This window comes from Cucumis sativus, chromosome 4, assembly GCF_000004075.3.
Source record: "Cucumis sativus cultivar 9930 chromosome 4, Cucumber_9930_V3, whole genome shotgun sequence".
NCBI classification, from domain to species: Eukaryota; Viridiplantae; Streptophyta; class Magnoliopsida; order Cucurbitales; family Cucurbitaceae; genus Cucumis; species Cucumis sativus.
Window position 1 is genome coordinate 10,168,993 of NC_026658.2, and position 18,114 is coordinate 10,187,106.

The 18,114-nt window shown below is 29.3% G+C and overlaps 2 protein-coding genes and 1 long non-coding RNA gene across 19 annotated transcripts in view; 2 read left to right on the plus strand and 1 right to left on the minus strand.

The window, feature by feature from the left end:
* The window catches only part of LOC105435223, a 24,108-nt gene extending 22,603 nt beyond the window's left edge, over window positions 1-1,505 (plus strand). For all 16 annotated transcript variants that reach the window (XR_004216052.1, XR_004216060.1, XR_004216057.1 and 13 more), the window contains one exon: window positions 885-1,505. This is a non-coding gene — a long non-coding RNA (transposon Ty3-I Gag-Pol polyprotein). The remainder of the gene's footprint in view (window positions 1-884) is intronic.
* LOC101203098 (MADS-box transcription factor 23) overlaps window positions 1-5,552 on the minus strand; it is a 13,353-nt gene extending 7,801 nt beyond the window's left edge. Inside the window, exon 1 of one of the 2 annotated variants that reach the window (XM_011655145.2) lies at window positions 5,068-5,552. In XM_011655145.2, the coding sequence (XP_011653447.1) occupies window positions 5,068-5,249 (182 nt within the window). In that variant the 5' untranslated portion in view covers window positions 5,250-5,552. The remainder of the gene's footprint in view (window positions 1-5,067) is intronic. The other variant, XM_031884149.1, reaches the window with a different exon arrangement.
* Window positions 5,553-13,466: 7,914 nt separating this feature from the next.
* On the plus strand, window positions 13,467-15,035 carry LOC101202860. Its single transcript, XM_004147493.3, has one exon. The coding sequence runs from the start codon at window positions 13,949-13,951 to the stop codon at window positions 14,810-14,812; it is 864 nt and encodes a 287-aa protein (XP_004147541.1). The 5' UTR covers window positions 13,467-13,948; the 3' UTR covers window positions 14,813-15,035.
* Window positions 15,036-18,114: the final 3,079 nt, after the last annotated feature.

The following is an 18,114-nucleotide window of genomic DNA, read 5'->3' on the forward strand; positions in this document are numbered from 1 at the left end:
TGAGATTAAAAAAAAGTTAAACACGGCTTCTAATAGAAATTATGAAACATGGATCAGTGCAATTTTTTCACAATTTACTATTTTGTGAGAATGGTTTTGATCTGTCTTCTTGCTAGAAGGAGGCTGTGATAATTCTGATTACAATGTCGTTTAGAATGACATGGGGAAATAACCTAAGGGTCTTATGGTCTATGAAGGCTCATGCAAAGAGTGGACTTCAGGAATGAGTTTAAGTTATGGTAACCTTCTATTTAGGATTTATATCTTACTAGGACATATCGTAAGTGATTGTGTAACCTTCTATTTAGGATTTATATCTTACTAGGACATATCGTAAGTGATTGTGTTGTAAGAAGAGTTAGAATTGTGTGGAAACTAGCTTGAGTACACGTGAATATACAAAAAATCGAACACTTGTTTTCCATCAATATGTTTTGCTCTACAAACATTTCATTCCCAATTTCCATCTTTCCTTCTCAAACCACGTTTTCAATTCCTTGATCTCGAACCACAACCATTGTTCTTATCACATGGTTTTGCTATAAGTTCTATCCATGATCTTATTTCGATGAAGCATCATATGACATATTCTTTTCCAAAAATAAAGGTAGAACTGGCTAGAAGTTATCGGTGAGTTACAATGGTCCTCGATTTTTCTTCGAGATATATGGTTGCATTGCATCTAGCTGGAGAATGCATATGTTCCATATAACAGTTCCTCATGTAAGAAGATTATTATTAGAATACAAACGACATTATAGAGTAAATGTTTATGGTTTGAATCTCAAGTAAAAAAGTTCATACGAGTTATTATGTCTTTAAGATTAAAAATACAAAGAACAATAAAAAGTTTTAACCTAACATATTTCTGTTGTTTTATGCAGGTGTGCTTGGAAGGAAGTAAGTTACCAACCGTGGTCTTGTTTCTAGCAAACGTTTGGTATCTCTCTGTGGTTGAGGATCTTTGGCTATGAAGTTAGGGTGGATTCGCTGTTTCAAGTTAAAGGTCATTTTGGACCTTGTACAGCTCCTATTTTCTGCTGCTGTGGCAACTAATTGGTTGGCAACAAACCATAGGAAGTTCTCAAGCTTTTATAGGTCATCGGTGAAGGATCGAGGTTGATGTTTTTCTTTGGTTTCCTTTTTGTAACTTTCTCGTGTATTGTTAGTTGAGGCTATCACATTTTTACGTTTTTCTTGTGATTGCTTCGAAGTATTCAATAGGCTACTACAACGCGGCTAGTAGTATAATGCCTCAAACCTATATACAACAATTAATCAGTAGTTATAAGGACTGATCCATGGATCATTATTGTGAGTAGCTTTATTTGACTAAGAACCATATACTCTGAAGAGATCAACTCTAGTCAAAAGATCCGCTTGGTTGTCCATAAGAGTTAGGAAGACGATTGGTATAGGAGTTAACTAAGAAGGCGATAGAGGTTGATTTCATAAACTTCAGGAACCTTGTTTGACCATGAGAAAAATAATGGACCTTAACACTATGATTTCTCTTGATGGATGAGTGTGACGTGTGACGAGTGTTTATCAAATATACCAACCACCTTTGCTTGGATCCATTTGTAATAACTAGACTAAGTATTTATTAAATTAATTAACTAGAAGATTAATTAGTCAAGAGTGACCATCCTAGAACCATTTCACTATATAATCAAAAGGACTGAATTCTATACTCTCTATCTCTCTAAATTGTTAATAATGACTTAATTGTCAAAGTGTTTTGGTGGTCAAACACTATAGTCTTGCAAGGTCTTTTCCAATATTAAAACAATTGTTAGGTTCCTAAATTACCATCGAAATTGTTTCTATGTATAAATAAGAAGTGATGTATATAATTTGGTTAGAACACCACTTTAATCCTTTGATCTCATTAAACTTTTTACTTCTTGTTTGAAAAAAATATATTGAACATTAAAGTACAACTTGTCTAGTCTCTGCCTTAGTTGCCATGTCTTACAACTTAAACCTACATTGATAAACAAAGTATTAGATAAGCTTCTCTCTATTTGTCATTTAAATTTTCTCACTTTACTATAATTGTAATGACATTTTCTAAAAGAGTTCCATTTTAATTATTCTTTTGGATTATAATAAGGGGTAGAGTGCATTTCCAACTTTTTATCCAAACAAAATTTAAGTGGATATGTTATCAGTGTTTTTTAAGAAAATTTATTTTATCAAAATTAAAAGCTGTCCAGTCATTAAAACTCTCTATTATCACTAATCTCATCCTTGAATAAATAGAGTTAAACAAATGTAAGTTGAAGAACTAAAACAATTATTTCTTTAAACTATGTAATAATTCTCTTGGATTATATATATAATTGTTCACGTAAACGTACCAAATCACAACTGATGTGAATCTAAATTTATTTCTTACTCTTTTTCATAAGAGGAATTTCACTCTTCATCCTTCCTCTATACTTACTAGATGTTGAGGAAGAGTAGAAACTTTCCAAAGTAGTTTTCTTAAGGGGGTATTAATTATTCAATTATATTTTATGATCTTAATTTATATATATATATATATATATATATATATATATATATATATATCATATTCTCTGTTTATTGTTAAATGCGAAAAGTATACATATTTGAAGCTACAAGAGTAACTAGAAAATATATTTATATCAAAGTCCCATATAAAATTAACAAAAATTTCTATTTATAATAGGGATAAAAATCTTCAATTTCATATAACAAAAATTAACATGTTAAAGTCACCTTTCTAAAAAAAGATTTTAATTGAAAATTTTTCCAAAATTATTTACCCATATAACAAAATATGATGACCAATATGTGATGTGATATACTACAATTGACCAAAATAGACTACTATTTATTTTTTGTCTATCGTAATGTAGACAAACTTTATCTACGGTCGATCTTAGATAGAGTGATATTTTGTTTTATTTTGTTATATTTGAAAATATTTCTTTTAACTTTTGCCAATATATCTAATTTTAAAAGCAAAGTAAATAGTATGCAAAAGATAAACTGTGAAATAGTCTTATAATTCTAAATATATAATTGGAAAACTCATTGTTAAAGAACACACATGAATAAGCATCCATATGAGTTTTCTTTAATTTGTAAATAACCTTTTTCCAACTGATTTTTAATTTTGTTATTCTTAATAATATTGAAGTAAAAATTAAGACTCGTGGGTATAAGTTTTAGCTTGTATATATTTATTTATTTGTTTGGAATTTGTTAAATTATATTATATTAAATTTAATTTCATACTTACTTACTCTTGTACTAAACATAAATAAAATTATATTATAAACTTACATAATCTAAATGATATTACAAATGTGATCATCTAAACCACATATGTTACACTTTTCAACTCTCATATTTTGTTAGAACTAAAAAAAAATGTGTAATACATATTTCTACTCTCTCACTCAACCTACATTTATATCTCATTGCCAAACTTTGGTTAGAGATTCTCCAAAGCTTTTTTATTTCATTAACGCATAAAATAATGGTTTATAAACTTCAAAATTATAGGTTAGATTCTTTCACTCAACGCATATTTATATCAAAAGAAAAACCAATCAGAAAAAAAGTTGAAATAGAAACACACAGCAACCAAATAATGCAAAAATGGAGAAACTAAAACCAAGTGGGAAGGTAATAAAGAATGTGCACGTGTTTACTATGGCAAACAATGTATAACTGAGAAGAAAATACTCCTAATAGGTTAAAACACTATCAAAGTTGACAAGAAAAATGTAGTATATATATTTTGGAGAACTTTAGAAAAGGATTATGAGAAAATAAATAGAGAATAAAAGAAGGAATATATTGGAAAATCCATATACATATAGAAAGGGAAACATGAGAAAGCTGCAAACATATACCCTATCTTTTTTTATAATAATAATACATACACACACATATATACCCTAATAACAAAAACAAAAACAGTAGAGATGGTAGGAAGAAAAAAGAATATATATATATATATATATATATATATATATATATATATATATATATATATATATATATATAATAATCTAGAATCACATTCATAATAATTCTCATAAAGTGAGATCAAGATGTACAATTGAAATTAAATATGAAACATCAATTAGCAATGTTTCAAAAAGCTAAAAAATGAAAAGATGTCAACAAAACATTCAGCCTATATGTATGTATATATATATACATTAAAAAAAGCAGACACACTTATAAATTTGAAGGGGCGAAAAGAAAATGAATGAATATAAAAGAAAGAGAAAGGCGAATGCATGTTCTTAGTTTTAAAGAGAATCAATCATCCACCACTCACTTCCTCGGAAGTTTCAGAAAGGTACAAATTTAAAAGATCTAAAGAGAGAGAATTAAGAATAATAACAATAATAATTTTACTTTTTCTATAAATAAAAAAGAAAAAAAAAAACCAATAAGAAATTTTAACTACAGTACAGCATAAGATAAAATGGATCCATAATATTATCAAAGATGCCCATGCAAAATGATAATAATAAGCAAAAATTAAAATTTAAAAATAACATGCAGAAATAATCCATAATATTTGAAAATTTTCCCCCATGACTTGAAAACACCAAAAAGAATCTCCTATTTCTTCCTCTCTTAATTAAACGAACAATCTCATACATTTGCAGAACAAACTCATCAATAATTTATCACACCCATACGATATTTTAATTATATTTTTTAGAAGAAGATTCAAATAATACATCAACAAGCATGAAGCTGTACTAATTATAAAAGTTATTATTATATTGAATAATAAGATATATATTACCACATATATACAGACATATACATACATATGTTTCACCTCTGATTGTTAATTACAATCGTTTGATTTCTTTTAACCTTAATTATTCGATCCAATAATATTGGGATGGAAAATCATAATAGTATGAAAAAAAAACAAAAAAAGAAAGAAAACCCAGTTGATAAAATTATGAAAAGATATATATATATATATATATAGAGAGAGAGAGAGAGAGAGAGAGAGAGAGAGAGGGAGAATTATAGAGAGAGAGAAAGAGATCTGACCTGGAACTGGAATAATCATAGAGTTTGCCAGTGCTTGAAAAAATGATCAAACCAACTTCAGCATCGCAGAGGATTGAAAGTTCTCTAGCCTTTTTCAATAAACCACTTCTCCTCTTTGAAAAGGTCACTTGCCTGCTTGTTGAATTGTCTATTCTTCTTATGACTATCTTCCCTCTTCCCATTTATATCCCTACCTAAATCCCTCTGCACTCCAAATAATATTACCCAAAAGGGGTACTCCAAAATCCTAATCTTGGAGAGATCCAAAAACCTTGGAAATAAACACCCCAAAAGAAAAAAAAAAACAATAATAACAAACAGAAAGAAAGATAGAGAAAAAGAGAAGCTTTTTACTGCACTGCTTAAGGGTCTGTGGATTTTCTTCTTTCTCTCTTGTGGCTTTTCTGGATAGAGAGAGATAGAAAGATGTACAAAATTCAAGTTCTTCTCTTTCTCTCTCTAAAAAACACTTTTTTTTTCCCCTTTCTCTTTGTTGCATTATATGCTTCAAGAAAAATAGATTTAAAATTAAAATTAAACTAAAAGCCTAAAGCGGTTTTTTCATTTGACAGCTAAACAGTGCCAAAACCTGGGCGCTCTTTAAAACCGCTTAGTGGTTTTTTGCCCTTTTGTGAGCCGCGAGTATAGATTACTAACCCTACTCGCTCTCTCCACTGGACATGTCGCTATGGTAAATCAATCGAAGACTTGTTAGCGTTCGACACAGAATCCCGAGTCCGCGATTTACCATACGTGTCAATAGTTGAGAGCTCGTTGAATTCACGCGCTTTATGAGGCGTGGAGTAGAGGTTTCCTCGTACGCACCAAATCCAGAAGGAGTGGAAATAACAAAAAGAGGTTCGGAAGTTGTTTTGTCGAATAGATCGCCGACACGTCGCTCACGGTGCCCTAGAAAAGAGAATTTATCCGCTGTTGCCATTTCTAGGATGTCCACGTATGCACTTCCTCTAATCGACCGCCACGTTTTCCAATTTTTTTATTCTTCTTTTCCATTTTCATAAGCCACTCAAATGCGCCGGCTAACCACATTTTTCACCCCAATTATGGAGCTTAATGCCATAATTAGAAATGCCCTATTTTTCTCTTCTTTCTCTTTTTCTATATATTTAAATACTTCATTTACTTTCTCACTATTCTATTAATTATTAATTAATTTATGATGTCCTATTTCCCCACCCAAACCCAAACCAATTTAATTATTTCATCCTTCTACTTTTTAATATTTATTTACGTCTATCCCAGTGGGCTAAGTCAGCTTAAGTTATTTACCGCTTCTAAGTTGAAGAAAGCCACGAGTTGAAAATATTCTATTAATATTTTTGAAAAAATATTTATTATGTGTCACGTCTGTACTCGATTTGATTAATGTGTACAGATTATTTATAGGTGACAGCTAAGAAGTCATTTTATTATATTTCTTAAATTATAACATCGTTTTCGAAATCATCACTTCAGTTATTATTACTTTTATTAAGATTTAGTATTGCTATGAATTAAACTTTAATTTTCATTTGACGGAGTAATTTAACGTAGACGTTGTTCTTTCTTTTTTCTTTTTCTTTACTTTAATATATACGTTTTTTTATTAACGATGTGTAATCAATTACAAAGAGTAATATATATTTAGTTCTTGCATACATCCTCTATGATTTATAATATAACCCTAATAAATTAATGAAGTACTATCTCTCAAAGTTTGTAATAATGTTGAAGAAGTAAAAAGTGTCGCAACGGCTAATTGGAGGAGGGGATTAATTGAGGCATCATATATTATGGGATGATAAAAGATGGTTACTAAATAAAACATTACATTATTTAATCAAGTCAAATAATTATTAATAAAAAACCATATCATGATTGATATCTACCACACCCTTCAAAAGATACTATTAAAGTTTCCAAAGGTTCATTTTAAAAAACAAGTTTCAAAGGGTTGATGAACCAATTCGTATGAACACACCACTTTATAAGAAAATAATAACAAATTAAATTAACACAACACTTGATTAAGTTTTATTTGTTTCATCAAATTAAACATGGCATTAAGTTGTATTTTCGTGTTTTAAAACTAGTTAGAAAATATATTAAGTTGGGTTGATCTTTGCAACATAAAATATTGATAAAACTTTTACTGTCTTTTATAAACTAAGAAAATGATTCCAACCTCAATCTAAATCTCATCTCATAATTATAATTATCATATTGAAATTGATATAAATTGTTAAACTACACAGCTTAAAAGTTTTAGTAACTTTTAACCTATTGATCTACATTTAGAATGTTAATAAAATTTCTAATCATACAAATCAATGGCGAAATTTCTATCATGTATAATGTTTTAAATAAGAATTATTACAATAAACTATTTAAAAATATAAGTATACTTAGAAAATTAATGAATACAATTAGAGGTGAAACAATCAAATTAATAATATTATCACTTAGGCTCCCAACACTTCTAAATTAGATATATAATATTGATGTTCAACCCCTGGCCCTACTCTAAGCCTTTTATATATATGCATATACTAACTCCAATCATGCACAAATCTAAGACCAACAAATAATATGCCATAAAAAAAAAAAAATCATCAATTCTTATATTTTAGAATGTACAATATATCCTATTTGTATGTTTGGTTTCTTATTTTTATTACTGAAAATTAAACTTATTTCTCTCTTTTTTTTAAAAAAAAAAAAAAATCTTATTAAGTATAACTTGAAAGTGAGAGATTTGAACATGAGATCTTTTATCATTGAAAATATACATATCGGTGAGCTCGAGTTGACATTAATTATAAGCTTGAATTTTAAAAAGAAAAACTAAAAACCAAAAACGGAATTGAACCTTAACTTTTAGTTTTTAGTTTTTGAAAATTAAATTTATTTTCTCTTTTACGTTATCTCTAATTTATTAGATAAATAAGTTAAATTCTTACCTAAATTCCAAATGAAAAAGAAGTAAAAGCTATTATTTTTAGTTTTTAAAAGTTTTTGAAAACATGATTAAAAGCAAACAACAAACTAATAAGTTTAAAGTTTAGAAGGAATTTTTTTGTTGTAAACAAACTTAATTTTGAAGAACTAAAAATCAAATAATTATTTAATCTTAGGGTTTTGCCACTTTTGGTGTTTCGAATGAAAAATGAAAATAACTATACCTCTGGCAATATTATTATTATAAAAATAAAAAGGATTATTTAAAAAGAGAATTAATTTTGGCCATAAGTGGCCAAAGTTTGAAGGTAATTGCTATCCAACCAAAGAATTGTACGAAATAATCTTAAACTATATCAAAACATGGATCCCCACCACATAAAGAAATCCTTTATAGTATAATTCAATCTATAGTGATCATTTAATTAATCAAAATATATCTATGTGACAATATTTTATGTTGATAATATTATATATTCTTAAAAATAAATAATTGGGTTATTATATATATTATTATATGTTACTTTATTTTACTAAACAATGGCAAGTGCCATTGGGTTGTGTAAAAACAAAGTTAGGGTTTGGTTTAGGGTTATACCGTAAAAGTAAAGTTTTCCACAATAAGTAAACTATCCCATAGAAAGAAAAAGTTACAAAATAAAATAGTATATTAGTTTTCTTCCACAGTGAAAACTTTCGAAAGAATATATTATAATAAAATCAAAAAAAATTTGGTTAATATACCATTTTTTCCTCATCGGTTTCTTCAATTATACTTCTTATAATATACTTCTAATTTTCTAATGTAAGTATATGTGTTTTTAATAAACTTTTACAGATATTGGTTAATAAATGATTGGATGAGTATATAGAAACTAAAATTAGACCACTAAACATATAAATACTAAAATAAAATTAAAATTATAGAAACTAAAATAGTATTTTGACCTATAAAAACTTATTAATCAAAATATTCTAACAAATAAATTGCTTAAATAGTAAAAAGAAAGAAAATACTAATAATATTAAAACTTGCCCATCAAATATATTTTATAATTCATTGATGTTTTAATAGAGAGCTATATATATATATATAATAATAATTATAATACTAAAGCATATAGTATAGCTCTATAGGTTAGAATCATGTTCCCTTTTATATGTTAATGTTTGTTATATGCTTTCTATGCACATAATGTCATGAAATCTGTTTTTCTTTTTTCATAGGAAAACAAAGATGGGAAGTTGGCTTTGTTAAAATTTTAAAATATTTTCAAATTTGTTGGAGCTTGGAGTGACATTTATATAGGTTTAAGTAAACTACATAGTTGTTAATTATTTTTTACTTATTCAAATATAAATGTAAAGTGTAAAATTTGTTTAGTGGTAATTAACATGACATTTTTCTTAGGTGATCTTCTATCTTTACAATTATTATATTTTTGTTTTAAAAAAAAAGTTCAAGATTAAATATGTGTATAACTTTATAAAAAAAAAAAGGTGTATTAAACATATATTATATACAAAGGTGCCCTTTTGAGAACTAATAGAGACATAATATGTATATATATATGAATGAGTTGAATCAATTTTTTCAAAGACTAAAAAAAGGGTGTGTGTGTGTGTTTTTGTTTAATATTATGTATTATCGTGGGGGCATTGGGAAGCTAAATGGTAGGTTATGTCAAATTGGGCAATATATTGGGAATATTTGGATGGATTCGAAACAAAAGTGAGAAGTGAGAACCAATTACTAGAGAATTTGAAATATTGTTGCTTAGTTCATCAACCCAATAATATGTAAATAAATAATATTCCATTGACTTTGATACAACAACCACCAGCAAAAGCCCTTTGCCCCCTCCCACCCCTAAATTAGCATTTCTAATTTTATAATCAACTCCAAAACGCACACCACCTGAATGCCAGTTCATAGAGCTTTTCATATTACTGCTTGCTAATCATATTCATTATTAATATTACTAATTGATCCCAACATTATAAACAACACAACACAACAAAATTATAAAATTAATATTGAGAAAACTAATACATTATTAACCATTAAAACTACTAGCACTAAGATGTGGTCTCCCCTTTGAACTCAACGTTCAAGAAGGTCTCGCCATGCAATTGAAGATAATTTAAGGAAATTTTCCCTAAAATAGGCTTCTAAGGATGGAAAAACAATAGCTCATCTCTGCCTTCCCCTTCCCCCTTCCCCTTCCCCCTTCCCCTTCCCATTAATGTTTTGGAGTGTTGTGTGTGAAAGGTTGTGTTTTGGAAGCCATAAACGATGCTACACGATATTCTTACCAACCACAATCTTTAATCGTCCTAAAAAAATTCATTTATTTTTGTCTTTAAAACTGTGTTGCAACGTTGTGAGTAGTAATGAACAGTACTCAGAGATAATTTCATGCATTTTCTTCATTTTAGCTTCTATTTAGCTTTTTTTAGTTTATTTTCGCTTCCAAATTAAATTTTGATGATTCTTTGTTGAAAACACTAGCTAGCAAGATACATTAAATCAAATATATTTGATTCCAAACAAGAAGTCAAAATAAGCACATTTTAGGTGCCTTTATCACATACTCAAACTACTCAAATGGGAAACACAAAATAACACACAGACCTTGGGAGTTTTAGATCCAAAAATCTTTACCTCTTAAAAAAGCTTAAGGAACAGATCCCAAATGTAGATATGAAACACCCAATCAGTCACCACAACAAAGCAGCCCCTTGGGGTTTTACCTTTTGATGTAGGCTTCGAATTAATTAGCAAAGAAGACATTGACTGAAGGAGAAATACAGTAGAGAATACTGCAAAAAGTAAGAGATTCAACCTTGAAGTTTTACCTCTTGATCATGTAGGTTGCAAAGGAGAAATGTAAGAGAGATCACCGATTAGGGTCGCGATAGTGAGGCAGAATTAGAATCAAAGCCTTTGGCGTTGGTGACAACGGAGGACTCATGGTTTTACGTATGATACTGCTAGGATCTCATGGTGTACTTAAAATCTCCATGATACGACTAGCTAGAACCTCCGTAAAACTGTTGGATCCCTCTAAAAGTGAATATTGATTAAATTTGCTCATGTTTTAAGGCAACCCAACACTAAACTGAACAATTTTATAAAGATAGAAACTAAAATGATGTCCAATCAAGAACGATGTCAATACACTAGTTTAATTTGTTCTCGGTTTGTTTTTCACTAGTTGGTCTTTCTTTTTGTCTTTTTAGTTTTTCATTTTTCATTAGAACTTCCTTAATATGGGAGATTTGCTCTAATTCAATTATTCTATGAATAATTTTTTATTTATAGTGCAATAATTGAAATTTTGAAGATTGGTACAAGTTGAGTTAAACTCGTTTTTGTCGATAAATCTATCACTAACATAATGAAAAATACTATAATATGTCTTTTTTTTAAAATACAGTTATTTTTATATGCAGATTTCTTTTTTTTTTTCTTTCTTTTTTTTTTTTGATAATTTAAACAAAGAAGATGGTTAGTTTCGATTTAATTACTAAAGTCTAATGATTCTCGTATCTAATCGAATCAATTGCAGAAGTTTATTTATAATAAAGCTCAAACCCCAAAGCTATTTCCTACTTTTTCTTTTCCCTTTCATATTAACTTGGAATTGTGTGCATGTCACACATATCCCTTTAGATCCGTTTGCACATAATATGTCATGACAACCTACTATTTAACTTTTTCTAAGAAAAATCACTGTAGTAATTTAACTATATATACATATAATACACACACTTCATATTAATCAATTTTCAAGGTTAAAAGTGCGATAGGTCATTCATCAAATTTTGTAGTCTGTGTGTAAAGAAAGTTTCAGAAACATATTTAAACTCTTGGAATGAGTTTGGATGAAACTTATTAGTGTTATTTTTTGTAAAAAAAGATATAACTGAATTCTCTACATTTTAAAAATATTCTTAAAATAATTACCATAATTGTTAGTATATTAACAAAAATCTTTAATACCTTGTAAAGTTAAAAGGTGTATTTTATATAAAAAAAAATTAATATGTTAATTGAAAAAAATATATGTTGACATATTACAACCAATGCAACCTAGTTAGGATGAATTATTGTTTTGGGTTGTTTTTTATTTGATTTTTACTTAACACTATTATCGAGTTTGTTTGATTTGAGAAAGCATACCACGAGAATATTTTTAAAAACTTGAACCTCGAAAATAATGTTTATTTTTGTAGGTTTTAAGTGTGGTTCAATCTTTATAGCCATTGAAAGGAGGTTTTTTTTATTTTTTATTTTGGAGAAAATCCTCTTGCTAGATTATCTAGAGTCGTGAATTTTTTAACTATTTCTATTTGATGTGTGAGTTTTATTTGATGAAGAAGAACCTTCTGTGGATGTTCCTTAAGTTGAAGTATTAGAAGAGTGTTTATATCTTAAAATGATTTTAGTATTTTAAGTATGGTTAAGTTTTCAAAAGCTTAGCAAGTTTTCTGATTTCTAAAGAGAAATTTTGTTTATGGAACAGAATTCTTCTATTTATAAAGTTAGTGATGTGAACCTTATGGGTGTGGGGCTTAATTGACCCATGAACCTGATTCTTGGGCCTACTAGATTGGGTTTGGACATGTTTGGCAAATTAAATCTAGTTTTGGGATGAATTGATCTTGAGCCCAAATCTTAATACTAAATTAAGCCGAACTATTTTATCTGTCCAATGGCCCAATGGCTACTGCACGAGATAGCATAAAAAAAATTTCAACTTACACCATCGATTTCAAATTGGAATATAAGTTAAATTTTAATTAACCACAAATATTTACAATCTCTCATTTGATAGGGTTGTTTGTTAGAAAAAAAGTTATAGTTTTTAAAAATATCTTTTGCTTATTATCTTTTTATGTTTTTGTTCATGTTTGTGTTTTTTTTTAACCTCGTCTCTATCATCATATATTTGTTTCAAACGTTTATTCAAATATCATATGTTATAAAGAAAATGAGAAGTTATTGTGGTGTTCACAAAAGATTTCAATGGATAATTGGCATGCCAATTCTAGAAGGACCGTGAATAGCGTTTTTAGGCAATTATGAAGAGATTTTATCGAGGTGGGTCAATTAAACAAATCAACAAAATGTTTGCTAACATACACCCAAAGGTTTGATTAATCATAGAATTTTCTATATATTATCTATCTTGAATTAATGTGGTTAGTCAACTTACTCAAATAGTTGAGGCAAGCGCTTGCCTTTACATGAAAAGAAAGTTCATAAAATATTCACTAAAGAATCCAATCCAATCCTACTACGACTACTACGACTACTACGACTACAGTGTGTGTGCTTATAGAAAAAGTTCATCATAGTTGTTTTTTTTCTCGTGACAGAGTGATATTCAGACCTCGCACGTATCACACGTATGGATGAAAAAGGAAGGTGTGTGTTGGTTGGAGAGTGACTGGGAGAGATATTCCGACCTCGCACGTATTGCCTTCAATGTCACGATCGTACGCCATTATCCCTTTTGCATGCCATTCGGATCATCTTCATTCTTTCTCTTTTAATGCCAAATATCATTCTCTCTTTTTCTCCTTCTTCCTTCCCCCGGATGTAAACCCCCCCCCACCCAACTCTTCTGCTCCAAACCATTCACTCTTTCACACCGCATTTCAGGTTTTTTGCCTTCTCACTTTCGGCTCCCCTTTCGCTTTTGCTTTTGCAATGCCCTTTCTATTGCTATCCCAATCAATCCCTAGGTCTCCGCGTTTTTCTTGATCAATTGCGAGGTTTACGTCTTTTGTTTCGGAGGGTCTTGTTCCGAGTCTTTGGGCCTCATTGGAAGTTAATCACAACTCTCTCTGTTCTTGGACTTTCTTGAATGATTTTTCTTGGCTTGCTGCTGGGTTTATGTTTTTCTAGAGGGGAATGGGTATTTCTTCGCTTTTGAAACAGAGCAGTGAGTTTAAAAGCTGGTTTTTAGTGTTTGGGTGTTTCCCTCGGGTTTTTATCATTTTAGGCCTTTTTCTCCTGTTGTTTTGGCTTAGTTTAAAGGTTGTGCAATTTAGTTGGCATGGAAGAGATTTGATGCAATTGCTATATGATTTTAGGGAGAAATCTGATAATATAAGAGCGGGGACCTGGTTGAAAACCAATGTTGTTGAGGTTTGCAATTCCATTTGTGGAATTAGTAAACGATCGGATTGGTTGAAGAAGAATGGATTCCTTTTCTGTAAGTTCAATTTAGTTGCAAACTCCAAATGGGCTGTGGATTCGGAGGATGATGTTAGAAGTGATGAGAAGAATGAAATGTTGGAAGAAGATGTGCAGAATGAAGAGAAAGAGAATTATTCTGAAGATGGGGAATTCGATGTTATTAAACTCAGGGAATTGGTGAAGATTGAAAGGAAGCAGAAGAAGGAAGCTCTTGAAGAGCTTGAGAAGGAAAGAATGGCAGCTGCAACAGCAGCTGAAGAGGCAATGGCTATGATTTTTCGTCTTCAACATGAGAAGAGTGCAATCGAAATTCAAGCCAATCAGTCTCATCGAATGATGGGGCAAAAGCAGGAATATTGTCAAGAAGTTATTGAATGCTTGCAAAGGATTGTCATGGAATATGAGTCAGAGGGAAGTTTAAGCGAGCAACCGTGTTTCTTGAGTACAAAGCAGAAGCTACAACCAACAAGATCAGTTGAAGACGATACAAGCCTCTTACAATTCGGCATGGAATTCATTCTGGAAGATGATGATGTAGTGATGAACAACATTGGCATGGACCTCAAGGAGATGTAAGTCCATGAACACAACTTTTGTATGATACTAACATAGATTTCTATAATTTTATGCTATATAGTTGCAGAACTTGACTTCAATATTGGATTGGAGATGAGAAGCGATAGCTCATCCCCATCTTTCTTGAACTTCCTTTGCTACTCAATAGCACACTAATGAGATAACAAATAAGGGAAATGTATATCCATTCTATTGCAAATATATTATAGTTGTCTTGAGTGTAGGCTTTGCCTCTTGATAAAACCCGTAGTATATACTAATTCCCAACCAAAATCATGGCCTTATGGACTAGAATGTATGGAGGAATGGGAATGAACTCCATCCAACCAAACTTTGAAATGATAAAGATATTCGGATTGATGTAGTTATAAACTAAGAACCACTGGAAAGAAGATTTGAAGCACAAAGCTCCAGTTCTCTTTATCACTGCTTAAGAGGCAGTAAATGCTTTCTTAGACTTTGTTTGGTGATGATTACTTTTTGCTATTTGTTTTGAAAATATATGCTTGGTCATTTTGCATCTTTTAGAACACTTGAAATTTCTAGCCCAATTTGAAAAATAAGTAGATAGCTGCCTAGTTCCTGAAACACGGAAACTAGGGGGTGTTTGGACTCCTAACTTCAAGGGGATGGAATGAGCTAAAATAGCACACTCCACGTTTCGAGCTTCAATTGTAATAGTTGGTCTCCAAGTATATTAAAGCCTACACTTAACTTCAATATTACTTTTTCTAATCCTTTTTATACCCTGTTTACTCTTTCCTTTTTTTCCTCTTTGTTATAGTCCATTTCAATGACAAACTATTGTAACCACAAAGTATAATAACTAAATCAGTTCTTCAAACACACCCTCCTTAAGATTCTACTGTAGTTATGGTTGCTCGACTAATCTTTGGGTCGCTTATGGCATAGAACAAGAGTTATAAGTTGTTATATACTCTAGTAGAAGGTGGAAATTTGGGACTTCAAAGGGTAGTAGATTAGAGAAACAGGAAGAAGTGTAACTCACCCACAGTGAACTTTAGGAATGAATCACTATCAAACTAGTCCAAATGTTTTTCACTTTAGTGAGGTTCTTGGTACCCAATACCAGTTGCTTCCACTGTAAACAAAATGGATGGCAGTGTGTCGGGGGGCATCGGGCAGACCTTCCTTTTCCAATTCCCTCCATTTTTAAGTAAAGTAGTTTTTTCTGTTCTGATTTTTACTAGCACATATGTTCTTTCTTTTTATTTATGGTTAATAGCACATAAAGACATTAGTCCTAAATGAACTATGGGGGCTGTTTGGAGGTATGTAATTTGTTTTTCTATTAGTAGAGGAGACAATGGGCAATTGAGCAGCACCTAATTAATTTGTGTTTTAGTGACTTGAATCAATTAATTGATTTCAATATAAAATCAATAATTGAATGGAATGTAATCAACTATCTTCTGTTTTGATTATTCACCACACATTTCGTGCTTGAGCTTGTTTGTTTGTTGGGTTCTCATCTTCTTCATCCTCTTGAAGGGCTACTTTCTAACTTATTTTGTTTTGTTTTTATACTTTTTATATTTTGTGATTATGTATTTTGATGCATATTTATGATATTTTAGCTATATTTAAACCCTTATTTAATTCTTCCCAATTTAGTAGAACTTAGTGGTCATTCGGGATGTGACCACATTTACCTTCATCTTTGTTTTCAATCGTGCCTATCAGTAATTTCATTACATTCATAAAGTTTTTTATATTTGGAACAACTTTTACTTTTAATTCTAACTATTGACAAAATAAAGATTAAACTTCTTCAAAATATGTCAATTAAGTTTTGTCTTTGGTACCTTTCATTGTATTTTATTTACTTAGTTTTTGCCCTTTTTCATAAATGGTCATCAATCAAATAATCTATAATATTTTTGTAAAATCTCCGATTAAATCAATGAGTTTCTAATTTCAGTTCCAGATAAATATTAATAAACATTTAATTGCAACATTTTAGTGAACATCAAATATTCTAAAGGACAACTGTTGTTCTTAACTTAGAAGAGTGTTCACTTTATAAAACTAAGCTCTTTTTTAAAAACCACTTTTTATTTTTATTTTTATTTTTATTATTCTTTCATTATTTATTTATTTTTAAGTGGAGGACTACACATGGAGAGAAAATGTCATTTCGTCCTTCATCTAACTATTTTCCATTTTACTTGTTTTTATTGAACTTTTCAAACCTTATTTCAATTCAATTTTAAACCTTAACGATAAAAGATCTTTGGAATTTCTCATAAGGATAGAAACTTTTCTATTTAGGGAAAAAAGTAGAGGTATAATCTTTATTTTGTGATTGGTTCAAAATTTTCCATTCCAAGACTACTTTTAAAATTATAAATTTAAGGCTAAATTATAAAAAATGTCTCTCGAACTTTAACTGGTAAATTTTCAAAAGTTTCAAAAATATTTTTAAACTTTCTAGAAGGGTGAATGAAACTATTAAAATTTTGTTTCAAAAATACTCACGAACTATTGAAAAGTTTCATAAATACCGTTTAGCTTAAAAGAATTAAAAGTTACTCCCAACAATCCACCAAATTTCTTAGCCCTCGAAATAAAAAACTAAAATTTTAAGTTAAAATCATAGTTTTAAGATTTCATCGATATCTTGATATTTTTCACATACATAATAGGTAAATTGATATTACCATTACATCGTCGAAAAATCCACGAATGATGAAAAATAAATATCAAAATGACATTGATATAAATAATAAATATGATTAATTATTTGAGAACAATAGAATATATACTCATTTAAATTTATTTTTAAAATTTTATTCGGAAATATCCATCAAAATATAATTTTCTTTTCAAAAATTTGACATCGATATTTTGAACTTCCATTAAAACATACAATTTCACTAAATCTCATTATTTTTTCTTTATAAAAAACATTTTCCTTCAAACATACTAAAATAACAATGAGTCAAATAAAAAAAATTCACACCAATAGGGCTATTAGACTATTGTTAATAGGCATAGTACACAAATAAGTTTAAAATTATAGTTTTAACTTGAATTTGTTGTTTTTATCCCGTGGATGAGAAAATAAGTGTAAAATTTGGATCAATTAAATACTTTTAATTTTTTTTAAAATAACTAACTCAAGGATATTTATACAACTTTTTAATTGTAGGTGTATTTTTTAAACAAATTTAATTGTTTCCTTCCAAAAACTAAAGTAAGGGTATTATTGAATTTTTATAATAGTTGAAGAGCATTTTTTTTATACTTTTAAAAACTTTAATGCTATTTTGACACAAAAT

What these genes read in the sequence shown, in the direction of transcription:
- LOC101202860 (XM_004147493.3), top strand. Translation starts at nt 13,949, where the DNA reads ATGGGTATTTCTTCGCTTTTGAAACAGAGCAGTGAGTTTAAAAGCTGG.